The sequence below is a fragment of the Triticum aestivum genome, chromosome 7A (genome assembly GCF_018294505.1).
Source record: "Triticum aestivum cultivar Chinese Spring chromosome 7A, IWGSC CS RefSeq v2.1, whole genome shotgun sequence".
Lineage (NCBI taxonomy): Eukaryota > Viridiplantae > Streptophyta > Magnoliopsida > Poales > Poaceae > Triticum > Triticum aestivum.
In genome coordinates, this window is record NC_057812.1 from 510,427,169 (window position 1) to 510,454,374 (window position 27,206).

Here is a 27,206-nt window from a genome sequence, read left to right on the forward strand (position 1 = left end):
TTTAGTTGAGGAAGAGAAACAACTGCTTAATTGTGGGCAGCACTCTTTGTCCAGAGGACTGTAACGAATCCCCTTGATTCAAATGAATTTATATTTCCCCGCAAAAAAAAAAAACCCGGCTGATTTGTAGCAGCCGCCAAGGATTAAACACACGGACACTGAAAAGTAGATGTAACTCGGACTCAGCAGCCGTTGGATCTCCGGTTTTCGTTCCCCCGGTTGCATCCCGATCGCTGAAGTTATACTGAACCGGCATGTCGCCATTCTTCAGAGGTGCTGTTGCAGAAGATTCAGGGCCAGGCACACTCGCCATGTTCCGCAACAAGGTCCTCGTGCGCGCCGTCCCCGTCCCCTCCTCTTCCTCCTCCGCACCGTCGCCGCCGTTCCTCCTCCGCCAGGTCTCCTTCTCCGCCGCCGCTCCATCCCTCGACCTCGACATCCTCTGCTGCAGGCTGTCCCGCCGCCACCGTCTCGCGTGCCTCCCCCAGCCCCCAGCCGACGCCCTCGTGGTCTACCAGGTCTCGCTCGCTCAACTGCCTCGCTTCCGCTCGGTCCTTGGCGAAGAGATGTAACACGTGGGTTCCGATCACTGCAGAGATGCCAGTCTCGCGCGGCCGCCGAGGTGGCCTCCGAGATCGCGGCTGCCTTCACGGGCGCCTCGGTGAGCGTGTCCCTCACCTGCTCGACGTTTTGATGCTACGAGTATTTGCTGGTTAATTTAGTAATTTTGCGTCCTCCGTTGTAAGGTTGGCGAGGAGGAGGAGGTGGTGTGCTCAGGCGCGCTGGTTGCAAAAGCGGTTGAGTGTGGACTGCGATGTCTGACGCTTGAGCGTGGATGGAGCTTTGTCGGGGAGAGCATATACGCCCAGTCCACGTTTGCTGCCAGTGAGGAGAGGACTGATCTCTGCGTGTTGAATGTGGTATGATGTTTTTCACCCTGTTCACGTAGCTTTGGATTGCTGCATGTTGGTGTGTATATAAATGCCATGCCTATGATCTCCATATGCGGACATGATTGCGCATGTTGCTAAATTGACCGATTCAAGCCTGATCCAGAAATGGGTGGAAAACGGGTATGCAGAGCACATGGCCAAATCCCACGCAGTAGTTATCATTGTTTGGTCTGTACAGAAGCCAACTGCATTGTCTAAGCTTGATTAGAGCCAGCTTTATGCAGTCCGAATTAAATCAACTTTGCTGTACCAAGACCAACCTGTAGATTGCTGGGACACAGGAATCTTCAGTTAACTTCAGAACTTAAGTGCCGTCTCTGCAACTGAAGTGTTCATCCCTTCATAAGTATCATGTGTACATCCTCTGGTTTGGCTACACTATTTCCGTTAATTGTCATTGTCTGTCTTAATACGAGCCTTTGATATCATATGATTTTGTAGCTTACCATCTTTGGTTGTCGAATTGGTACAGGAAGTCAGATCTGGACTAAATGATGATTATGAGTTTGTTGTCTCACCTGATGCATTTCGGTTTACTACACTTAAGGTATTCTTCATTGTTCATTGGGCGCCACAACACAAACTAGGTAAGTTAATTATTATGTATTGCTGCTAGATCTCAGATGTTGCTAGCTCCAATGTGATGGAAACGTTCCAACATATTAAGGAAGTAAGTTTGGATGGTTATAACCTCCAGACAGCTTGTGCAATTCTTCCAACATTACAGGAAGGCCATGTGATTGGTAAGCTAGAGTTTTAGTATTACTTGCTACATCATCTCATATTCTTCTCAAGATATTTGTTTTACTTTCATAGGTTTTAGTGAACTACCTCCTTCTGGACAGATCTTGGACAGCTTTACAAAGCTTTGCTCAGTTAAGGTGGTATATTTGGCATTTCCTACCATCATTTTTGATTTGGTATGCTTTCCCTCAGGAGTATTTCCTGCATTTAACATTTTTTTTCTCATTTCACAAATTTTGCGTTCTGCAGCATGGTTTGGAGATGAACTACAGTTATCATGCAGCAGTCAAACTGACATGCGGAGCTTCCTGCGAGAAGCAATGGTTATGATTTTTCAAGTACAATTGTACATTCAGTGCTGTTACAGTTGTTATTAACATGCTGATCATTATTATTTATCAGTTCCATGTCAACATGCATCTCATGTTCTGCTTTAATTACCTTTATCCAACTTATGTAGGTTGCCTTCTCCATTTGTCCTCCAAGGTCCGGGGCTTCAGCCTGCCCCAAAATCTGTTAGAGCATCAAAGGCAATGTCTTCCATGCGGTCTTTTATAGAATTGTTGAAAGGTGATGACTATTCTGTTGTCTGGTAGAAATATCCTCTACTAACTGTGAATTGGCATACATGCTTCTAGTTGTTGTAATCAGGAGTTGCTGAAAACCATGTTTCCCGGTGTTGTATGAGAGTTATGCATGGCAGTGTAGATATGTCTTAGCATTTAAATGTAAAAGACATATGGTATCTACAGGAGAATCATAAGTCTGGTCCCTTGGGATGTGTGTTCAGGTCCTATGTCGGATCATACTAATAATGTTGTTTATCTTTACTCAACGACTCTAGGGACTATTTTTTTAGAATGCAAGAAATAATAACTTTGTTGGATCATACCTGACGTTTGCTTCTTATTCTAGCTTGGAATTTCTTTGGTCAGAGTCAACTAGTAATCAAGGTAATCAACTAACCTTTCAAGTAATTAACGCTGCTGTCATTCAACGCATCATATCGTTTCCCTTTTCTTCACATCATACTATAATATGGTACAAAAATGCACGTTAAAGACTATTTATATTTTCTTTTTTGTACATATTGCTGTTCATGCAAGCACTTCACTTGTATTGATAAATCACGGCTATCCGTTTTAATATGAATTTGTCATTTTGAACTATGTGAACCTTTATCTGCCAGTATGTAATTATACGTATTGGGCATAGTAGGTCTCTGTTGTTTTTAAGGTGGGCTGTAATGTTGCAGGAACAACTGGTAGTTAACTGCACAGCTACTCTGCCTACTTGGGATAAAGCCACAAGTAAACTGGCAATGCACACTGCAAGAGCCGAAAATTCAGAGGATCTTCGTTTAGTTCATCCAGGTTTTATGGCCAAAGACCAATCATTGACTTTAGGTACGTTTTGTCGAACGAACTTGTTTGCCTGTATGGCTGAAATATTGATTCACCGCCTGTTTTGACTAAATGCATATGTATTTTCTACTATCACAAGACTTCCGGACCCCCAAACCAGCTGTCTTTTGCTCTTCGGTTGCCAAATTGTGCAATACCAAAGTTGAGATAGCTCAGTCTTTGGATGATGCTGGCACTGGCGATGACACACATTCCATCAAGCATGGTTGTCAATCAGAGTCTGTTGTCCTAACCAGTTCATTCAAATGTAAGACTAGATTTCTCTTCTTTTTCTTGGTTTTCATCGTTAGGAAATGCAAAAAAATAATTCAGGTTAATAAATCATGTTACTTATTCCTAATAGGTAATTATGCTAATTGAGTTTTATCTACGTAATTCATTAATTATGACGGTCTCATTTCCTTCACAGTAAAACTGAGAGTGACTGCAGTTCTTCTGTATTAAAATATCTTCTGCAGCACAAATAACATTATTGAAGCCTTCATTTAGCAGAAGTAAACGAGCAGATAAAAGCAAAACAAGCTGTTCTTCTGGTAAATATTATTACATTTGTCAATTTGTGTTTGTTGATCATCCCATAGTCAATTCATTTTCTTAGTTAGCAGATTCCTTTTACTAGAAAAAGAAACTACAATTTCACTCGGTACTATCTTTTGCATCAGAACAATCTGATGCTGATAGTTCAAACAGATCGAGTGAAACCAGCCTACCAAAATCGTCACTTGGAAGTTTTCCTAAAGCAAGCCATGCTAATCCTGTCGATTCATCATGTGCAAGTCTTCTCAAGCAAGTCATTCAGGTATACACTTACCCAAAAGGATATCCACACCTTTGATCTAGTGTGCTTGGATCATAGTTACCGGATGTGCTCCAACCATAGTCGAACTCTGATCTTGGTCGGGTTTTCATTCCCGGTTCATTGTACGATTCAGTAACAGGAGCCATGGTGGTTCGAAGCCACATCTCTGGGGCATCTAGGATTTGTAGCAGTGCTAATGCCAAGGCATGTTGCCATTGTGTCGCAAGTTGGAGCTGCGGTGGTTAGTCGCCACATCGCTGGGGTGTCTAAGATTCGTTGGCAATTAATTTCCCATATAGTAGAGGAAGCGGGTTGATTATACTGGAACACCATGTTGCAAACACCATGGAGTGATTTTCTTATGTCATATTTTCGCGCTAGATGCCTTCTTCTTTTTGTGGGACTATATATTATACTCCCTCCGCCCGGAAATACTTGTCGGAGATATGGATAAAAATGGATGTATCTAGAACTAAAATACGTCTAGATACATCCATTTCTCCGTCAAGTATTTACGGACGGAGGGAGTAATAAACAAATTTATCTTACATACCCTGATTCGAACGTGGATTGGTACCAATGTGCTGTATTATTTATGGGACTCGAATTTTGAACGTGTCCCATCATCCTTGCAGACTTCTGTGAATCCTAAAAGGAAGCATGCAGAGATTCTAGAAAACAGTGGTGAAGGAGGAACTGTAAAAGGTATTACGAATCAGGGTAGTGTTCCAGACATATCAATTGTACTAACACGTACAGGAGATCTAATCATCCATATTTCTTGTGCAGTGCACCAAAAGGATTGTTGTGAAAAGAGGAACTTGGATACGAGGAAGATATGTCAATGCCCTTTATTTTATTTTCTCATATTATTTGCTATGTGAGAGAATACTGTTAATTCTAACAAATACTCCCTCCGTCCGAAAATACTTGTCATCAAAATGGATAAAAGGAGATGTATGTAGAACTAAAATACATCTAGATACATCCCCTTTTATCCATTTTGATGACAAGTATTTTCGGACGGAGGGAGTAAGAAGTTTCATAAAATAAGTACAATATATTTGTTTGCATAAGTAAATTTGGATCTTGTCGATACTATACGGGAATGAAAGCATCTTAAGGTGAGATATCTTGTACTTCAAATATAAAAGAATAAAAATGTTACTCAACAGATTAAAAACTGCTCAACGGGGAAGGGACACCAAGCCACTGAGTTTTTTTCGTAGTATTGTTGTTTTGTTGTGGGTGCATAAAACAAAAAATGTTCTGGACTGGGATTGAGGAAGGAAAATACCTATTTGCATCAGTTCTACAAAGTACCATCCGAATGGAAGCTGTTATCTAGGAATTCATGGAATTTGTCATTCTTTCTGCTTGACACTGCACATGCAATAGTTTGTGAATCGCAAACCTACTGGAATATTTGTAGCTGAACTTGAACACAATATAGTCTTAGTTGCCATTTCAGTAGTGCTAACTCAGATATTGTTGTGTTCACAGTAAAGATTGTGCACCTAATGTCCCGCAAGACACAGCATCAGTGCTACATATTCAGAAGGATGTGTTTAGAACAAAAGTAAAACCGACAAAATCAAAGTCTATGGTTGGCAAGAATGAGATAACTGCTGCAACAACTTCGAAAAGAAAGCCAGAAGTTGTCAAAGACGAGCTAACCAAAAAGGTGAGTTCCCTAATTTTCTTTTTATCGATGATAATCTCTGCGAACTGTTTAGTTATATATGAGGTGATTTCAACAATGAAGTTATAGTTCGGGATTAATTTTTTTCAGGCAATAGATCATCAAAAGGATGTTACTAACAAGGTGACAAAGGCAAAGCCAGGAAGTGTTAAGGATGAGTCAACTTCAATAACAAAGACAAAAACAAAGCCAGATGTTGATAAGGACGAGTTAACTGCAAAGGTGTTTGTCATTTATTTGTGTTTGAAAGAGGGCAAGCCAGATGTATATACTGCTTTAGGCATTAACTTAATAAATTAGTAACTTGACATAAAATGCTTTCAGGTGATAGATCATCATAAGCGAGGTCAGCTGCGTCTGCTTACAGTTGCTGATCTAAAGTGCTTTCTCAGTGCAAAAAAAGCAAAAGTTGGAGGTTCAAAGGAAGTGCTTATCCAAAGAGCAACTGAACTCCTTTCTTGACATTAGGTATTTCTGTTAACACCAAGTACTTCCAGCGTAAAATGTGCAGTATTGTGTTTGCAACATGGTGTTTCTGTACAATCAACCCGCTTCCACTACTCTGTGCTTATAATTCTAGTCTGTCTTCATGATATTCAACGTACTTTTTAGAAAACAACGTGCTTATAATTCCGTGGTTGAACTTAAGTTTTCTTTTGTCGCCATCTAGGACAGTGCAACAACTTATGGGAGCTACATGCTACACATAGTCGCCCACACCAACCACGGAAACCGGTTTGGCCCTACATTCTGGCTGGTGCCACAACAGATCATGGCTAGTAAATCACAGATAATATCTGAATGACAACAAACAATTTGTTGCTCTCTCTAGGGGGCGGGGGGACGGTGCTTGATCAAGATAATGGTTTTCCATAGACCAGTTCAAGTATTTACATAATTAATCAGTAGAATTGTTGATATCATAGTTATGTTTCATATGCGCTGATTAAGATCGATGGAGGGCACCTATTTCTGAGGTTCGCTAGTTACTGGTGCTCATCGCTCTCCAGCACGCATGGGAATTTGATGGAGAGATGCAAACAAAGACACTATTGGGCATGGTGGACCATGCGTAGAATGTTTACTCAAAATTCCAGTGAGGATCTTGTACTTACTAGTTTTGGTGTCTTCACCGAGATTCCAAACAACCATCAGAACGTGTGTGTCAAGTTTTCCTGGGACCGTGTACTTCTGTGTCCCTTGCGTTGTTTTTTTTGCAAACTTTTTTGTCTTCATCTATATTCTGCGGTTGGTTGGGAAGCTGCGAGATTGGCGAGAAATCCAGAGCTGCCTCCAAATGTTAACACGAAATATATAACGAGCCTTTTCACAAAAAATAGAGTATGCAACAATTCTTGTGAGTACTGACACGATGCATCTTCACGGCACCACTGCTGTCACCCATGGCGAGGTCGGGGAAGTCTTTTGTAAGTCAAAGAAGTAGTCAAACTTGTGGAAGCAAGCAGACTAAGGTGAGCTTTATATATTGGTCTGAAGCCCATACGACTCAAAACACAAAAGACATTTGATTTGGGCAGCTAGATACCGATGCTGCTAGCAACTGGAGTTGATTTTCCATCATAATTACGGTTCTACCCAAAAAATGTTGTAGAATCATGGTGACAGATTGGATATTATCTTACTCAATTAGTTCCTCCTACATTTTTAGTTGCTAAAGTAGTGATCTAAACGCTCTTATATTTCTTTACGGAGGGAGTACATCATAACTCTAAAAAATAGTAGCGCGTTCGCTTCGCATTTAGTTTTTGAACTGGAGCAAAACTATAATTTGAATTGTTGTCATGTTGTGAACCAGCATAGAAAACCGTCGCACATTTTCAACTAACATTTGTAACGAGACATATCCTATCATTAGCAGAATGAGGTATGATTGCAATTAGCCACCGATCCAATTCAAGTCATGATTATGGTTACCAGGAAACTGTATGAAGAGCACTCGCATGCTCCAAGGAGCCTCACGTATGTGTCAGGAAGCCCATCATCTCTCATCTTTGCGTATAGTTTATATTAATTGACCAGGCCGACTGATATGTGCATTCGATCTTCATCGCTCCGGCATACAATCTTAACTTCGTACACACACATAGTACTCCCACACTGATCTCATGTCTGCAATGTCCATCTGTTCTGATACGCAGTATCTCGAGAAATTAGTGTTGGATAGGTGCCCCCAACAACCACATATGCTAGAGTATATATATATGTGAGCACGTTGTTTGTGTTCTGATATCTTATGATTGAAAATGCTAGCTTGATGCTTGCCCAGTCGCCCTGATCTAACATGAAGTATCTCTGAGAAATTAGTGTTGTATAAGTGCCCCCAACAACCACATATACTAGAGCAGTATTTATATGTGTGAGCACATTGTTTGTGTTCTGACATCTTAAGATTGAAAACGCTTGCTCGCGATCGTGCTAGAACTTGGCAAAAATAGATGGAATCAAAGATGGTACATGGGAGAAGGATTCAAATGTGTCGAAGATGCTAAGAATAGGATACATCAGGATTAAAGCTAGATCAATTCGTGTCCATACTCCTATGCAATTGGTTTTCATTTGTGGATGAGGTGTGGTTTGAATTACAGACACCAATCGAAGCACTAGATTAAAGGAAACTACAAGTAGATGCACATTGGATTGTCGGACTGTTTCACTGTTATATATAGCATGAGTGTCTCAACTATGATCAGTTGGTAAGTTCGCTAGATATGCTTCCCGCTGATCCAGTGCATTCATATTAAAGCTCTCGTATATTGGACCATGATCAGAGAAAACTACATGTTTTTATCAAAAAAGGGTTTCCCCCCGCTTTGTATACAAAGCAACCAACCGAGACATCCAATGATAGGTGCTGGGGCGGAAACAGCGCAGTCACGCCCAAAAGAAAAGAAAGAGAAAACACAAGAGAAACAAATGCCGACAACAGCGGATCGACAAAAAACCGGAGAAGCCTCGTGGCCGCTGCACCCACCAATGCCCACCAAGCTCCGAGCCTCCGAAGCACCGGTACCAATCAACACCTCTAAGAAGGGACGCGGCGATGACGGCGCTGTTGCCAAGGGTTTCCCTCGGTACGCGGCAAGGAGAGAGGAAGGGTAGCCCCGACGCCCTCCAGGAAGGTCCGGCGGCACCCACAAGCGCCACCGCGTCGGTATCGGCCAAGCCAACAGGGATTTCTCCTGATCCCAACCTCCACCTCAGGCACTCCAGAGCTCGCCACCAAACAGACCCTCACCCTGCGCCAACCTGGTCACGAAGCTTCCCACGCCGTCTCACCATGACACCGTGAAGCATGGTCTGCACAACGAAGAAGAGGAGCCGGGATTAGGGCAGCAACACCGTCGGCACGCGGGAGGGCCCCACCTCCACCGTCAACGACGGTAGCTGATCGGACGCAATAGCAGGAACATACCAGGCCCGTGGCCGCATAGGCCCGGCCGGGATCTTTGAGGCCTGTAAAGTTCCCGCCTTCGTGCTGCAGCCGGCACGCAGTCGGCGCCACCGCCCCTGACCAAGCCGCTCCCCTGCCTCCCCGCACAGAGAGCCGCCAAGTGGAAGCACCACCACCACGCGCACCGCCGGCCACCACCACCAGGTCGCCGGACCGCCACTGGCCAAACCGCACCACCGCCGCACGCCCGTGACAGAGAGGGCCCAATGCAGCCGCCAGCAGCCCGAAGCCGGACCCCAGCCGCCGCCCACGCCGCCTGCCGGGCGGATCCGGCTGCCGCGGCGAGGTGCACACCACCGCGCAGCCAGCCACGCAGCGCCACACACCGCTAGGGGGCCGCGCGCCGCCACGCCGCGGTGCCCCGCGCCTGCACTCGGAGGAGGAGGAGCCCGCGCCGCCCCATCACGCGGAGGAGGTAGAACACGCCCCGCCGCCACCGGCGCCGGTCGGGCTTTGCCCGGCCGCGCCCCCTGGCGGCGGCGAGGGAGGAGGATGGGAGGCTGACGGCGGGGGGATCTGGGCGCCCGGCCCGTCCGCCTCGCGGGTGGCGGCGCGGGGGGGATCACGGGAGGGAAGGGTTTTTTTGCACAACTTTTTTTTTGAAAGCTTCAGAAAACTACATGTTACCTGTTGGTCAGTTGCACCCAACACATATGAATTGTTTTCATATCCTGTTGTCTTTGGTAAGCTGGACATCACTGACACAAAAACTTTCGTTTCTTCTGAAGTTCGCATATTCTTCTTCGACACTCGGTCCTTGCGGTGCCTGAATGTAATGAATAAGTCCTTTAACTAGACTCCGCTTTTGAAGAATATATTAAGCTATTTATGACCATGCACCAATAATACTAAGATTTTTCTAACATAAGCATAAGCATCTTTTCTGCATATTACAGAAGGGTGCTATTAAGCCCCCCCCCCCTCCCTCAACCTCATACGATGGTACAAACTGTGTGCGATAATGGCATCACACACGCTTCAAAAATAAAACCGTGTGCTTGGAAAATAAACGTGTGTGATTAGTAGCCAATCGCGCACGAATGGAAACTGGAAACTGTGTGTGATTACGTGCACACGGTTATACTGAATGAATTGTTGGCAAAGTTGTTAGTTATAACCCATAGTTTTAGAAATGGAACTGTGTGTGATAACATGCACGCTGTTATACTGAACGAATTGTTTGCCTAGTCGTCCATTTTGGAAAGTAAACCGTGTGCATTTGAGGTTACACGGTTTCACAAAGACAATTTTCTGTGATGACTGATGACGTTAACCATTCCACACAGAACTTATAGGAAAAACATGTGCCAGATGGCACAGACGGTTCATATTGGCCCACCGTGTGAGATATATTTTCCATGACATGCAGTTATCCTTATGACTATGTGTGATGGTATAAACTTCCGCACACATGTCTAATGTCCTAATTAATTGTTTGCGATACCATCAACTCATAAGAAGGAACTCTTTAATAGCACCGCGCTGCCCTTACCAAGTACACCAGACTCCTGCATATTTTTTCCGCCAAATGCGCAGATTTCCTGCCCCTCTCCACCGACGATACAATGACGCGGTCGGCTTTATATAGGCGGACCGTCGCCAACGGAAGGCGTGTTATCTCTAGCTAGCTAGCTCGCTAGTGTTCCCCTCCAATAGTTCGTGAATCGCAAACCCACTAGAATATCTGTAGCTGAACTTGAACACGATATACTATTAGTTGCCATTTCAGTACCGCTAACTCAGATATTGTTGTGTTCACAGTACAGATTATGCACGTAATGTCCCGCGAGACACAACATCAGTGCTAGATATTCAGATACTCAGAAGGATGTGCTTAGAACAAAAGTAAAACGGACAAAATCAAAGTCTATGGTTGGCAAGAATGAGATAACTGCTGCAACAAAATCGAAAAGAAAAGCCAGAAGTTGTCAAAGACGAGCTAACCAACAAGGTGAGCTGCCTAATTTTATTTTTATTGATGATGCTAATCTCTGCGAACTGTTTAGTTAACAATGAAGTTGTAGTTTAGGATTTTTTTTTCAGGCAATAGATCATCAAAAGGATGAGTTAACTTCAACAACAAAGACAAAAACAAAGCCAGATGCTGACAAGGATGAGTTAACTGCAAAGGTGTTTGTCATTTATTTGTGTTTGAAAGAGGGCAAGCCAGATGTATATACTGCTTTAGGCATTAACTTAATAAATTAGTAACTTGACCTAAAATGCTTTCAGGTGATAGATCATCATAAGCGAGGTGAGTTTGCGTCTGCTTACAATTGCTAATCTGAAGTGCTTTCTCAATGCAAAGAAGGAAAAAATTTGGAGGATCAAAGGAAGTCCTTATCCAAAGAGAAACTCTGAACTCCTCTCTTGACATAGGTATTTCTATTAACACCAAGTACTTCCAGCGTAAAATACTGTGTTTGCAACATGGTGTTTCTGTATAATCAACCTGCTTCCTCTACTCTGTGCTTATAATTCGAGTTTGTCTTCATGATATTCAAAAGACTCTTGAGAAAACATGGTGTTGTTAGAACTTCAGTTTTCTTTTGTCGCCATCTAGGACAGTGCAACAACTTATGGGAGCTACAAGCTACACATAGTCGCCCACACCAACCACTGAAACCGGTTTGGCCCTACATTCTGGCTGGTGCCACAACAGACCATGGCTAGTAAATCACAGATAATATCTGAATGACAACAAACAATTGTTGCTCCTCTAGGAGGGGAAAATGGTGCCTGATCAAGATAATGGTTTTCCGTGGACCAATTCAAGTATTTACATAATTAATCTGTAGAATTATTGATATCATAGTGATGCTGCATATGCGTTGATTAATATGGAGGGCACCTATTTCTGAGGTTCGCTAGTTACTGGTGCTCACACGGGAATTTGATGGAGAAATGCAAACAAAGACACTACTGGGCATGGTGGACCATGCGTAGAATGTCCACTCAAAATTCCAGTGAGGATCTTGTACTTACTAGTTTCGGTGTGTTTGCTGAGATTCCAGACAGCCATCAGAATGTGTGTCAAGTTTTCCTGGGACTGTGTCCTTCTGTGTCCCTTGCGTTCTGTGTTCATTTTTTTACGAACTGGTTTGTCTTCATCTATATTCCATGGTTGGTTGGGAAGTTGTGAGATTGGCGAGAAATTGAGAGCTGTCTCCAAAATGTTAACACTAAATACATAAGGAGCCTTTTCACAAAAAGGTAGAGTATGTAACAATTCTTGTGAGTACTGACACAATGCATCTTCGCGGCATCACTACTGTCACCCATGGCGAGGTCGGGGAAGTCTTTCTGTAAGTCAAAGAAGTAGTCAAACTTGTGGACGCAGGCAGACTAAGGTGCGCTTTATATATTGTTCTGAAGCCCATACGACTCAAAACACAAAAGACATTTGATTTGAGGAGCTAGATACCGATGCTACTAGCAACTGGCGTTGATTTTCCATCATAATTACGGTTCTACCAAAAAAACTGTTGTAGAATCATGGTAACAGATTGGATATTATCTTACTCAATTAGGTTCTCCTGCATTTTTAATTGTACATCATAATTCTCTAAAAAATAGTAGCGCATTCGCTTCGCATTTAGTTTTTGAACTGGAGTAAAACTATAATTTGAATTGTTGCCATGTTGCGCGCATTTTTAACCAACAACTGTAAAGAGACATATCCTATCTTTAAGAGAATGAGGTATGATTGCACTTAGCCACCGATCCAATACAAGTCGTGATTTTGGCAACCAGGAAACTATGAAGAGCACTCGCATGCTACAAGGACCCTCACGTACGTGTCAGGAAGCCCATCATCTCTCATCTCCCCGTATAGTTTGTATTAACAGACCAGGCTAACTGAGTATTAGCATTCTATGTTCATTGCTCCGGCACACAATCTCAATTTCGTACACAGAGAGTACTCCCACTGTCCCACACAGATCTCAAGTCTGCAATGTCCAGCAGTTCTGATACGCAGTATCTCGAGAAATTAGTGTTGGATAAGTTCCCCCAACAACCACATATGCTAGAGTAGTACTCCCTCCGTTTTTATTTACTCTGCATATTAGAGTTGACTGAAGTCAAACTTCGTAAAGTTTGACCAAGTTTATAGAAAACAATATAGACATTTATCATAATAAATCTATACGATGTGAAAGTACATTTAATAATAAATCTAATGTTGTTGATTTGTTATTGTATATCTTAATATTTTTGTATATAAACTTGGTCAAAGTTTGTAAAGCTTGACTTTGACCAAAGCTAATATGCGAACTAAATAAAAACGGAGGGAGTATATATATGTGAGCACATTGTTTGTGTTCTGATATCTTACAATTGAAAATGCTAGCTTGATGCTCGCTCTGATCTAACATTTCTACCGTGCTAGCTAGAAGTTGGCAATAACAAATGGGTCAAGGATGTTACATCTGAGAAGGATCTCAAGGTGTAAAAAATGTTAAGAATAGGAGGCATTGGAATTAAGTCTAGATCAAATCGCTTCCATACTCTCATATACTAGGTTTTCACGTGTGGATGAGGTGTGGTTAGAATTATAGACATCAATCGAAGTACTAGGAGCCGAGTGGTAGCTAGCCATTGGATTGTTTCATTTCCTTTTTTGGAATTATTGGCTCAACTATGATTAGGAGGTAGATCTGCCAGATATGCTACTGACTGATCCAGTGCTTTCTCACAAAAGCTCTTGTATACTGGACTATGTTCAGGACAAGTTGTAAAACTTGCATGTGAGTGGGTCGTTGATTATCTTCAGTGGTGTCCCCGTTCGACGGCTTGCAGTAGGCACCATGCCCTTTGCCGGAGATGATGTGTTGGTGGAGGAATTGCTCTGCTTGGTGGGGTCGCCGTACTTGTCATCCTTCCCGGCCACCGTCTGGGCCGGCTCTGCGTGCTCAGGGGTGAGCAGCTCTGCCTACCAATGGCGTGGCGTCCTACGGTCCAGGACGAGAGGGCAGGGGGGCCTCTTTGGAGGCGGAGGCGGATGGCGGCTGCAGTGGTGGTGCACGGTAGGTGTCAGTGTGGTCGTCCTCCGTCGACGAGTAGTCTCCTTGGCTTCACCTTATCAATGGCAGGATGTGGAGCTCGCTGAGGACTTCAATGCTCAAGCCTTTGCTTGGTGCATATCAATCCCGTTAGTCATTCTGTAGCATCATGTATCTTTGCCGTTTTTCCTTTGTTTCATTTTTCTTTCTTTTCTTTTTGTGGTATGCTCGAATGTATTGCGGTGGTGATTGCTTTATAATATAAAGCGGGGGAAACCCTTTTTCGTCAAACTTACATGTGAATCACTTGCAGCCGACACATAAGAATCATTTCTATGTCCTGTTATATTTGGTAAGCTGCACATTACTAACACAAAAGAGTTGATTCTTTCTCTGTCGTTTGTGAATTCTTCTCGGACAGTCGGTCCTTGGGGTGCGTGCAAGTAATGAGTAGCTCCTTTCGGACATCGCTTTTGAAGCATATATTAAGCTTTTTCTGACCATACACCAAAATTACTAATGTCTGTACATAAGCATATTCAAACATCTTTTTCTGACATATATGAGGGTATTTGAAGGCCCAAGAGAGGCAATCCTGGATAGTTTTGTTTTTAATAAACCCACACTGGTTTTTGTTGAGAATAATGATATCCTTTTAAAGTCTATCTGCAAGCATTTTTGTGATGATTTTGATGAGCATACTCAGGAGGGAGATAGGACTAAAACCAGAAGGACATTCAGGATTGGCTTTCTTAGGGATAAGGGCAATAAATGCATTGTGGTCACTCTGGAGGTTCACTCCATCACAGAAATCAAAGCATAGCTTGTAAAATTGTTCCTTGATGATGTGCATGCATTCTTTTCATGAAGAGACCATCAAACCCATCAAGTCCAGGGGATTTATCATTGGGCATGTTCCTCATAATTAGGGATGGCAATGGGTAGGGTATGGGTGGGTACAACTCCCTTGCACCCAAATCCGTACCCACAAAAACTTTCTCTACCCACCCACTTCAATACCAATGGGCACAAAATGATACACATGCCCGTACCCATCGGGTATTATATAACTAATGGGTATCCAGTGGGTACAATATATAACATTTACATTTTAAAGAATAGAGAAATGAGTCTAAAAAACAAGTGATGATGGGCGACCAGCCTAGCAGCGACGCGGCCTTCTCCAATGGGTGGTTTCTTGGAGGCGGCAAAGGAGTACAAGCAGTGATTGGTGGAAGCCTAGCGTAGTGGGGCAGCGGTGGGAGCTGGGGATCGCTGGATCAATAGTTGGACAAGAATGAGGTGGCGATGAGTCGACATTTTTATCATTTTGATGAGTCACATAGGACTTAGAGGGAGTGGCGAGATGGTGGTTGCGGGCCCATGAGTATGAGCTATGTTGGTTTAGGGGATAAGGGAAATGGGGTTGGGCCACATGAGATGAACGTTCACTCCACATGTCATAGGAGTTATTTTCATTTATTAATATTTTATGGATATCCATTGGGTTACCCACGGCGCAATTTCATACCCATGCCCTACCCATATATTTTGCGGGTATGGATACCCATTTCCAGTGGGTACGAAATCTTGCAAAGTCTTACCCATGCCCGCTATTTTCGGGTAGGGTACCTGCAGGTACCCATACCCATGTGCAAAACCGACATCCCTACTCATAATTTCATAAATTTTCTCATTGGTGAATGGATTTTCTAGATGACTTAAACCATAGTCTCTGGATAGGTGGCTGCATAGAGACATCATTAGAACTACCCGATCCCTCTTTGAAAGGATGACAACTTTCTAGTCATGATCATTAGCAGATAAACCATCATCAAATTTTGAAGAGGGTATGTATGCTTGTAATTCCTAGATGCAATAGTATGAAAAATGTGTCTTCATCTCGTAATTTTGCCATACGATGTTTGCCTTTTCTCTCTCTAATATAATCTCTTCGCCTCAGCAGTTTTGCGGTGTGGTCAATAAGGGCCTCTCTAAAATTACCTCCTTGTATGTAAAATGGCCTTTGATATTCAAGGCCATCCAATAGGGCAAGAAAATAGAAGTATTGTTCAATTAGTTTCTTAAGGTTGGAATGTTTTTGCTCCATTTTTTAAGTCCTCTAAGAATATATCTAAATCTGCTAACAAGATCTAATTCGGAGTTGCTATAGAAAGCAGCATTATTCCAGTTGTTTTGTGCAATGTCTTAGAAGTTCTCAAATTCCAACCAGTGTTCCTCAAATCTAAAGATTTTACCCTTTGGATATTATTATCAAATCCTTAGATATCCATATGTGGTTCTAGCCAAGGGGGTTGCTATAGTGTGAGGGTATGAAAATGTGTATTCAGGGGATGTTAATACCCAGTCAAGTTTTCCTAGAAAAGGGGAGACCTTGAATGATACTGTTGAAAAGCAACATCTTATTTTGATCTCCACCGGGACTGTTCATGTTGTCTGGGGATCTAATAAAATTAAAATCACCCGTAATAATCCAATGTTCTGATTCTAGATATATCCAGATTTGTTAACCAGTTCGTAAATTCATTTTTTTCCCTTGGGAAGAATTAGGTCCATAGACATTGGTAATATACCAGATGCCATTACTGATATGGCATTTGAATTCCACTGTAATTTAGTAGTAGGATTGGGAAATAGTTCTATCAGATAACATAGAGCCATTTCATCTGGTCATAATCCCCCCAGACACTCCCTTATATGGTACAACATCTGTAACTTAATATAAGAGGTTTTTTTACACTGTCATGGACTCTAATAATGCCTTGTGAAAAGTTATAGAGGGAGTACATAGGAAACTTAATTAAACATAGGACAAAATTTTCTAATGTAAGAGTTCTCAAAAGTATCCCTTTTTGTCTCTTGTAGACATATGACACTGCAATTACTTTCATCTATTTCCAGTCTAAGATAATCCCACCTTTCCTGAGAGTTGATACCTCTCACATTTCAATTTCTATTCATCTGGAAACAGTAAATGATAATATGTCTTGTACTACATAGTACAAGAAATTGACTGAAAAATATGCCCAATTACGGTCATGCAGTGGATGAGCATGATTAGAACATCGGCATGCAGAGAATTCACATATAGGGCATGGGACATACACACAGAAGAGCTCATAATAATCATAGGAAGTGGTTCTTCAAGTATAATGAAAGTCTGGGGGCATTGGGCAATAATCTAGGATATGAAGTACTTTGGATAGAACATAGATAAACTTGATGCAACACAAATAGGAACCAAGATAAAATAGGCAGGTAGAATTAAGCCTGCCTTCAACTCTATCCTTATGCAGATCAGGAACTATCATGGGAACTCTCCATGTTGAGTGCATTTTCAGACACCAAATGATCTTGCAGGGTGGGGAATGGAAGGTGTGGTGGAGGAGGTGCATTATTATCAGTAGCAAGTAGCAACAACATCAAGCTGAGCTCCCAAATTCAGCGCAACACGTTTTCTCTTGTCAGCAATCTTCTGTTTCTCAGCAGCAGAACTGGCAGTAGTTTGATCCCTTAAGCCCTGATTTATACTCTGAGTCCTACAACGTTAATTTGGGGAGAGATTGATGCACTGGCAAATGGCATTGATTTTCCATCCTAATTATGGTTCTACCAAAAAATGGTCTATAATCATGATAATAGATTGGATACGATTATAATTTTATCTGAAAGTTCATAGTACGAGTGTACAACCCCTCCACATTTAGTTTTTGAACTGGAGTTTTAAAACTGTAATTTGAATTGATGTTTTGTTGCAAACTGGCATAAGAAAAACCGTCACGCATTTGACAACCAGGGAAACTTTACGAGGAGTCTAACATATGTGCGCCAGGAAGTCCATTGTCTCTCATCTTGCCTTCTACTTTGTATTAATTGACCAGGCTGATTGAGTATCGGTATTCAATCCTCATCACCCCGCAGATACTTTCAGCTTCGTACACACACGCAGTAATCTCATGCATGCAATGTCCAACAACTCTGATATAGAGTATCAGGAGAAATTAATGTGGGATATAAGCGCACCCCCCCCCCCCCCCCCCCCCACACACACACAACCATATATACTCGTACTAGTATATACATGTGAGCACATTGTTTACTTTCTGATATCTTAAGATTGGAAATGCTTGCTCGCGCTGTGGGAGAAGGATCCAAAGGTGTCGAAGATGCTAAGAATAGGAGACATCAGGATTAAAGCTAGATCAGTTCGCTTCCATACTCCCTAACACTGGGTTTTCACGTGTGGATGAGGACTGGTTTGAATTACCTACAGGAATCGAAGTACTAGACGCAGGGAACGTATGAGTAGTTACACACTGTATCCTCGCATGTTTTGTTGCCATATATAGCATGAGTGTCTCAACTATGATCAGTGAGTAGGTCCGCTAGATATGCTTCCCGTTCATCCAGTTCATTCACATAAGATCTCTCATATACTGGATCATGATCAGAGAAAGCTACATGTTACCTGTTGATTATTTGCGTCCAACACATATGAATTGTTTTCATATTTTGTTAGTTGTTATCTTTGGTAAGTTGCACGTTACTGACACAAAAGAGTTCATTTCTTTTTCGGACGTTCGCTTATTCTTCTCGGGCACTCAGTCCTTGGGATGCATGAATGGAATGAACAAGTCCTTGTTTAACTAGACGTCACTTTTAAAGCATGTGTTAAGCTATTTCTGACCATACACAAATATTACTAAGATTTCTTTATGTAATCATAAGCATCTCTTCTGCATGGAGTTTTACGCACGTGCTAAAATATGTAGGTGATATAAGCAGTGCTATAGCAGCACGGTTCTTGTTGTGGCATATATTTTCAACATCAGTAGCGTATTCACACTGGAATCGCCGACGGTTGGTGAAGTAGTAATCATTTGAGTTTTAAAGCAGGGTACCCATTAGCAACCCCCCCCCCCCCCCCCCCCCCCCCCCCTTCACCATTAGTTCTAAATAATAAACATCATCAAGTGCACACTCTCAACAACCAACCTCTCGTCTCTAACATAAGGTCATAGGAGAACAATATAGAGGAGGCATGAATGGCATCGACGAGTGATGTAGGAAAGAAAGGCATCAGGAGTTCATGCCTATAGTCTATAGATGAAAAGCAGGGCCATTTGCATGTTCGTCTAAAACAGTTCAGGCCCCTCTTGATTGCTAAAAAGTGGAGCGGGCGTGGGCTGGCGAATAGATCATCACGATAAGCTCAAACAGTTGTGGGCAATGTACTAGCTCAAGATGGTGACATATGGTGTAGAAAACGGGCACTGATGTATGCTTGTGATCGTGTGTATGTGAATCTTCAGAAGGACACAAGCTAAATATAGTTTATATTAATCATGACGCATGACACCGGCCACGAGGCTTCCATCAGTAACACGCGTTTGTTGCTTGTTTGAGCCTGAGAGATATCAAGAAGTGGAGACACGGCCATCTTAGAGCAACTCTAGCGAATTCTGTAAAATCTTAGCCTAAAAAATGGCCTTTGAGGCCGGCGGCTTCTGCCAGTCCGGTGGCGCCCTCTTGGCGGTGCACCCGGGCTTCGGCCTGGTAGCTCTGCACTACTGGATGGGGCGGGGTGGCGCCCCCCTCTCCAGGCGCTGCAGATCTGACCAGCTTGCTAGCCCGACGTGGCTGGCGGCGTGGTGGAGGGCGCCGGGGTGGCGGCCCCGGACTCGGTGGCAGCGGCTTCGGCTGGGGGTGGCGCGCGTCTGGACATGGTGGATCGTGGGATCCCATGTTCAGTTCGGGGTTGGCCTCAACAAGAAGGATGGTGATTGTTGGCTGTGCAGGTACGAGCAGGTGGTGGTTCAGCATCTCCGGAAGAAATCTAGTTTCCGGCCTCTCCGAATCCGGCGACGTCAACGCGTGCGGGTGTCACACTCTTTCTTGAAAGCGTCGTTGTTGTGGGGTGCTCTTTCACTCTCCCCATGGCCTTGGCTTTGGAGAAAAATCTCAGATCCGTGGGATCGGGCGATGAAGGCGCCTTCACGTCTTCTTCCTCCTTGGGGGCGTCGTTTCAGAGTCGGCCACAACCTGGAGACGAGGGGATGGCGGCATCTTCGCTGCGTGGTTTGCTGAGGCGGCCGTTCCGGGGCGCCGATTTCTGTTTGGCAACGATGATGACGTTGAAAGGAGCTTGGGTCGCGGCTCGGGCTTCGGCAGTCGGATCTTCCCGGCGTGTCCGAGGTGCTCTTCCGTTGGTTGCTGTGTTGTTTTGAAGTCGGAGCTGCGGTGGAGCGAGTCCAGCTGGTACGATGACAGACACTCGGTGATAGTTTGCGGAGGGCGCGGTCGGCGCAAGTCCTGCATATTTCCCTTGCGAAGCTCGTTATCAAAGTCAGAGCTATCGGTTGTCCGTGTGTGTGGCCATCTGTTGGCATGTGGCCAGGTTGGCCGGTGGTACGCATGTTGTATGGGTTGAGTTGTATTGGTTTTAGCCCGGCTTTCCTCAATTAACCGGGCAATTCTCACTATCTTCTTAATCAATAAAAATGGCAAGTATTTTTGCCTTGTTTAAAAGAATGTCCTTAAGGGTCTAATTGAGGGTGGGGGATCCTGCGCGAGAACTAGGGTTCTCTGTTCGACAGCGGAGAGTCCTTTTGGGGGAAATCATGGCGCCTCTTCGGGATGAATGACAAAGTCATGTAAAAGGGGATAGCCAGGGCATGTGTGGGCTCCATGGGCCATGGGATTATGACAAATGGAATCCACAATTGCCTCTCTGAACCATTTTTCAGCACATGGCTTCTTGATTTTTCAAACTATTTTTGCTTTACTTTTCCTCGCCCCAGAAAGTGCCTTTCTTCGTGGATTCTTCAACATACAGTTTCTAAAATTTTGTGCCCCCTCCCGGTGCAATTCTACAATAAGACAGGATGAATTTGATTGAATAATCACGATAATCGAGTAATTTATGTCCTGGAATTGTGATGCAAAATACACATATATCAATGACCACGGGCTTTTTTTTCGTGACATCACTATTGTCCCTCACAGCGAGGTCAGTGAAGTCGGATTTGAATTCAAGGAAGTAGTCAAAGTTGTGGAGGCACGCAAACGAAGATAAGTAGTCGTGTTTAGACACTTCCAAAAACCTTAGCTCACCTGGTGCAGGTTTTCAAAGATGAGTAGATGACCCAGTCATTACCAGTCCACCATCCGAACAAATAGGAAACTGTTCTTTTAGTGAGTATGTTAATGACCGGTAACTAATACTCCCTCCGTAAAGAAATATGAGAGCGTTTAGATCACTTTAGAGGTATCAGCGTTGACTGTTGAGAACGAACTCGCATAACTTTGGAGAAACTCCGCTGACGCCTGAATTAGGATCGTGCCACGTGCTCGACAAAAGGAAAGAGAGGTGTGTGCCTTATCAAAAATTAGGACAACCCAATCACCCCTCGAGTGGAGAAGATTGCCTCCGCATGTAATTCCCAGATCTCAGGCATAAACTTTCGGTAAGCTTTAGCCTTTGTCCATCTTATCATTACAGTTCTTCTTTTTAACTGCATCCTAGTTACAGTTCTACTAGAAAAAGTGTCGTAGGATCATGATAACAGACTAGATGGAATGGCGCGCTCTGCCGCGCTCGGCTGTAGCTGTTTTCTCTGCATCCATATTTCATTTGTAATGTACAACCATTGAAAAATGCAAGCCAACAACTGCATATTATTGATGTATTGGAGAAGTGCAGGCTCGGTCACTAGGAATACATGTTTCAATCGTGATATATCAGGAAATACAGGTCAGGTGCAGGTGGTGCATGTTTCCATTGTGGTGTATTTGAGAATTTTGGTTCACACAAAATGATAGTGAAAACAGTAGCCCTCCACAGAAAATCATTGTAGCCAGTTTGTTCTTTATTTCTTCCATATATACAACTAGAAGATACCCCGCGCGTTGCAGCGGGAATCCTCGAGAACTTGTAAGGAAATTCTGAGTTGAGAAGCAAAGGAAAGTTATCTACAAAAAAAAGGTAAAATGAAGGGAAGTTTAATATGCATAGTGTAATAGTTGCAATATGAAATGTCTTTTGCTTTTATTAGTTCTCAATGTATTATGTTAAGTCTAGGAATCATTGGGTAATCAAACAGAGGAACCAATCTGTATAGATTACATTTTAATCATGAGAAAATGTATTATTATTTGCGATGGTTACACCGAACAGACAAAATCAATAAAATAAGCCAAAGGGTAGATAAAACACATCATAAATAGGAGGTGAAGCGAGGAGACGAAGTGTGGATGGCCCTTGTATTTTGAATTGTGATGACATGATATGGCAAGTTCGCATGGGAAGGAAATATAGTTAGTCCAGATCAACTTATTGCTATAGGATATGATGTAGGGGTTGTGTTGTGTTATAAAATTGAGATGTATATATGCATGTATCAGTGCATTATTCATCACCAAAAAACTAAACAAATGACCTGTACAATGAAAGATAGTTGCAGGGTTTTTATGAACATAATCGATATGTAAGAATAATATCACTTTGCAAGAACATATAGGTGTAAAAAAAACGAACTATAGTCTATAACCCCAAAGAAAAATAACACACACCGGGCACATCACTATAGAAATGATCATTACAAAGGGTACAACTGAAGATAGTTTATCCAGAGGGTAAGAACAATTGCACCGTGTCTTTTTTTTTTCCTGGCCCTTTAGAAAAAACTGAAGTACAATATATGATTCCAACTGAAAAGAAAACACAGTGAGCACATCAGTAAAGAAATGAACACAACCAAGGGCAACCAAAGTGAGTTGGTATCTGCGTATATATGACAGATGTAATGAAATGGTCTACTCAGATTTGCAGGCATGAACGGAACACCTGGATAATGTAAGAGGCCGTGATAAATTGTAGAGTAGCACCGTTTGAGAATAAAATTGTCCATATCACCATCAAACTGAGAATAAATGGTCATAATCACTTAATCAGAGAAGGGAAAGGAACCACATGACCATTAGGGCATCATACAGAATATATGCAAATATTATTTACAATCCGATTTGTTTGTCTGTACCTTGAATAAGAAACACCCAGCTTTAATCTTTCTCGTGTACGTAATGTGTTCAACCTGCATATCATCCAGACTACAGACAATTTTGGCAATAGTTTGGAAGAAGTCCAACTTGAACTGCTGCTGGCTGGATCAAGACAGAGGAAGAGAAGAGAGAATAAATTTGCTTCTTGGATGTCTGCTTGATGGCGCGCATCTAGGAGGAAAAATAAGGCACTGGAAACATACAAAGGTGTCATTGGATTCAAGATGCAAACCTGTATGCTCTTTCAATGGTTCTTCTACCGCGTACAACATGTGGATGTGCCGTAGCTGTGTGAAACCTGCTCCTGTGTACGGGATCAAAATCCAACAGATGAGGATAGAGATCCGAACCTGTCTGATCTTTCAATGGTTCTTCTACCCCGTACAACATGTGGATCTCCTGCAGCTGTGTGAAGACCTGTTCCTGCACGGGATCAAAATCCAACAGATGAGGATATAAATCGAGATCGAGATCAAGATCAAGAGAGAACCTGTAGATAGGGAAAGGCGGCCTCGTCCATCCGTCATCACGCTCGAGGAAGACGGTCAGCAGGAAGCCCTAGCGGCGGAGGAACACCTGGTTGTGGCTGGTTGAAGTAGATGTCGAGTTGTCTGCCCCCTAGTGGGGAAGGGAAACGATGGGTTCCCAAGCAAGATCGCCCCTCGGTTACAAACTGTAGCGGATCTTCACGGCTGAAACGAAAAACATGGGAGCTCGAGTGATTGTCACCAGAATACTAAACGTTTTCCTAAGCGAGCGAGGAACTATCCTTTTATTACGGAGAGAGGTTGACCTTTGATCGGCTGTTCCGTTTGAAAACGGACCTGCTGGGAATTAAATAGAAGTACATATTGGACGGTGGCTTGAAAAAAACCTTGCAGGGGGGATATGCCAGCAAGCGATGGTAAGTATATGTGGAGAAGGAAAAATAACTAAGAAATGAAGTGACGTGGGTGGAATTTGCTGAGGTGGCATGATAATGATGTGGACGGGCTGCATGTTGAGAGAATAGGTAGTAGTGGGGATCAACAAAATGCCCACCCTCCATAGAAAATCATTGTAGGAGCACATGTGAAGTTTTTTCTTTTCAATTCGTTCACTAAAAGGTCCAGGTTCATTTATTTCGCTTTTGCCTCTTTCAGTATGATGGAATCCACAGTGGGCTCGGAAGATTGAAGTGTAGCTCTTGCTATGGGTGCTTGGCCCATGCCTCAGCCACAACTGATCTGCAGATGGCCTCAACGCTTGCCCTACCCAATCACGCGCGCGACAAAGAAACTTCTAGGTGATTCGATATGATCCTACTCAAAAAAATTTGAAAGTTTTTTTGAAGTTAAATGCCACATATCAAGTACTTCCTCTGTCCCAAAATTCTTGTCTTAAATTTGTCTAGATACGGATGTATCTAATACTAAAATTTGAATTGATACATCCGTATTTAGACAAATCTAAGACAAGAATTTTGGGACGGAGGGAGTAGTACAAACCCTTACAAAAATATATGTACAAGAATTTAACAAATACATTCAAATCTTAATGGTGCCGATGTCTTCTTTCTTCTGCATCCACCAACGACGCGTGATGAGCAAAACTTGTTCCCCCCTCTGGATCTCCTTGTGAAACAAATTTGTTTAAAACCAAGACATGATCCTTACCACTGAGCTATCTGTAGTTCTCAAACTCCTACATTTTTAATTCCTACAATATAGCTTTCTCTAAATGTTTATGCGTACGGTCCCTTTCACATTTAGTGTTTAAACTATAATTTGAATTGTTGTTCGGTTCCAAACTAGCATAAGAAAACGTCACACATTTTCAAGGATCAATTGTAACGCGAAATATCCTATCTTCGGCAGATTAGGTATGATAGTAATTAACCACCGAGCCAATCCAAGTCGCAGTTCTGATAACAAGAACTGTACGAAGAAAACTCACGTATTCGCTCACATACGCCATGAAGCCTATAGTCTCCTATATTGAAAAAGACTTTCACCGCTTTATATATAAAACAACGATCAACAACAATTCGATACAAATGCACACCACCACACGCACACCCAAGTCAAGATACATAGGCACTGAACGCAGCAACACTGTCCCAAGCACTACAATAGCAACCGGAGTCCTCGACTGTGAACACGCCATCGCGAAGAGATGAAGCCGCATACGATGAACTGTGGGCTCCATGGCGGTGCCTTCAGGAAGGATACGATACCAGAGTGCCGCCACCGCCCGGCCCGAGGTTCAGAGTTTTCGTGGAGCGACACGACGGGCACAAGAGCCGCGACGACGCCTTCAAAAAGGGGACGAGTTTTGCCACCGCCGGTCCGTCCAAACATAGAACAGATTTTCACCCCAGCTAACACTCGTCGCCACCGAACGCCACATCCCCGAAACCACGCTGCCCACACGGCCATGGTCACCGGGCAGCACCGAGCCACGGGCTCAGTCCCTGAGCACCGCGCTACCATCAGGGCCGCCGCCCCGGCATCCAAGACCTAGACACCACCTCACCCGTGATCCGCCGCTACCCCAACCAACATGGGGGTCCCCCAACACCGAGACCCAATAGGCCGGTCAAAATGGCCTACATCGACCCGTGTTGTGGCACCGGGCTCGAGACGAACTCGGTCTTGCTGCCGGGCGCGAGACGAGCTCGGTCCTGCTGCCGGGCGCGAGACGAGATCGGTCCTGCTGCCGGGCGTGAGACGAGCTCCGTCCTGCTACCGGGGATGAGACGAGCTCGATCCTGCTACCGGGGACGAGACGAGCTCGGTCCTGCAACACCGGGCGCGACATGGGCAATGGACCGCAGCTGGAAAGAACCAACCCTTCGACGAAGGTAGTGCCAGGCGACGAGGTGAGGGATCGAAGGCCAACCCAGGCCACTCACTGACGGCCGACGCCGGAGATGACCAGCCGCCGCCGTGACACGATCCAGACACTGCCATGAGCCGCCACCATGTCGTGGCAGCCCACATCCACGCCGGGGCTCCGAGGGACAACCCTGAGCCGCCCATCGACGGCCATGGACCAGATCTCTGCTGATTTGGCCTACAACCGCCGTCGCTCCCTCCCGGAGACCACCGCCACCACCCGCGTCGACCGCACGACCGCCGCTGCAGCCATCACCAGATTTGCAGCCTTCACGCTCATCAGTTATGCCCTGCCACCACCGCACCAGCTGGCACGCCTCACCACGCTGGAGGCCGGCCCAGCCTAGTCGGACACCGTCGCCAGCCCGCACCACCGCGGCCCGCGACCCCTATTGCCAGGATTTGACGAGGAAGCCTCGAAGCAGCCGGCCACCTCGCCCTCCGCACGCCCAAGCCCGCGCCTCCAGAACCACGCAGCCGCCACCGCTCCGCCGCATGGCCGCACCACCGGCACGCTGCCCGGGTCGCCGTCGCGCCGTCCCGCGAGAACGACGCGCGCCTCACCGCGGCCCTGCGGCCCGCGCCACCAGAAGCCATGGAAGAAGGGAAGAAGGCCCCGCCGCCACCTACGCAATCGGGCTTCGCCCGACGTCGCACTCCGGTGGCGGGCGGGAGGGGGGGGGGGGTTGGGCGAGGGCCGCTGGCCGGCGGCGGCTAGGGTTCGCCATGCCGCCCACGAGAGCGGCACGGGCGAGTTTCTTCCTTTTTTCTTTGCCCACAACGGAATTTACAATGTCCTATAGTCTCCTATCTCATATACTTGTAGCAATTGACCAGGCTGATTGAGTACCGACTTTCGATCTTCATCACTCACACATATAGGATGTGTTTGATAGGCTGCATTAGGTCTGTCCAGACCCACACGGGCAGAATTTGGCCCGTTTGGTTGTCTGGGCCGCATGCGATTCGTGGCCCGCATGAACCTCAAAACAGGCCTGGGTCTGGCTCTAGAGGAACGGCCGAATCGGCCATTGTTTGCAAGCTAGGCTCGCTCGAGCCACGCGTGGCGAGCGCCTGCACGCCTAAGGAAGCGCGGAGATGGCACGGTGGCTTGTAACTCCCCACGCCCCTCTTGCCACCTCCCTCGCTGGT

General features: G+C 44.4%; 1 protein-coding gene across 6 annotated transcripts; it reads left to right on the forward strand.

Moving 5' to 3' along the window:
* Positions 1 to 218: 218 nt before the first annotated feature.
* Positions 219 to 24,553, forward strand: LOC123147888 (uncharacterized). 6 transcript variants are annotated; one of them, XR_006473544.1, is made up of 22 exons: positions 219 to 518; positions 596 to 661; positions 747 to 920; positions 1,426 to 1,500; positions 1,570 to 1,696; positions 1,770 to 1,834; positions 1,947 to 2,020; positions 2,158 to 2,267; positions 2,613 to 2,650; positions 2,953 to 3,103; positions 3,201 to 3,368; positions 3,580 to 3,654; positions 3,784 to 3,920; positions 4,556 to 4,625; positions 4,710 to 4,756; positions 5,422 to 5,604; positions 5,713 to 5,844; positions 5,947 to 6,090; positions 10,856 to 11,045; positions 11,119 to 11,224; positions 11,327 to 11,473; positions 24,321 to 24,553. XR_006473544.1 is itself a non-coding variant. In XM_044567205.1 (19 exons), the coding sequence occupies exons 1-18, from the start codon at positions 255 to 257 to the stop codon at positions 6,082 to 6,084; spliced, it is 2,094 nt and encodes a 697-aa protein (XP_044423140.1). In that variant the 5' UTR covers positions 219 to 254; the 3' UTR covers positions 6,085 to 6,090; positions 6,293 to 6,798. The 6 variants fall into 6 exon arrangements, 2 of the variants coding, with proteins under 2 accessions (XP_044423140.1, XP_044423141.1); XR_006473545.1 differs by lacking the exon at positions 24,321 to 24,553 and adding an exon at positions 11,658 to 13,249; XR_006473542.1 differs by lacking the exon at positions 24,321 to 24,553 and having other exon boundaries at positions 11,327 to 13,250.
* The last annotated feature ends 2,653 nt before the right edge of the window (positions 24,554 to 27,206 follow it).

Coding starts and splice junctions, on each gene's coding strand:
- LOC123147888 (XM_044567205.1), top strand. CDS start 255: ATGTCGCCATTCTTCAGAGGTGCTGTTGCAGAAGATTCAGGGCCAGGC. Junction 1,697..1,769: donor ACAGGAAGGCCATGTGATTG/GTAAGCTAGAGT, acceptor TTACTTTCATAG/GTTTTAGTGAACTACCTCCT. Junction 4,626..4,709: donor TGAAGGAGGAACTGTAAAAG/GTATTACGAATC, acceptor TTTCTTGTGCAG/TGCACCAAAAGGATTGTTGT.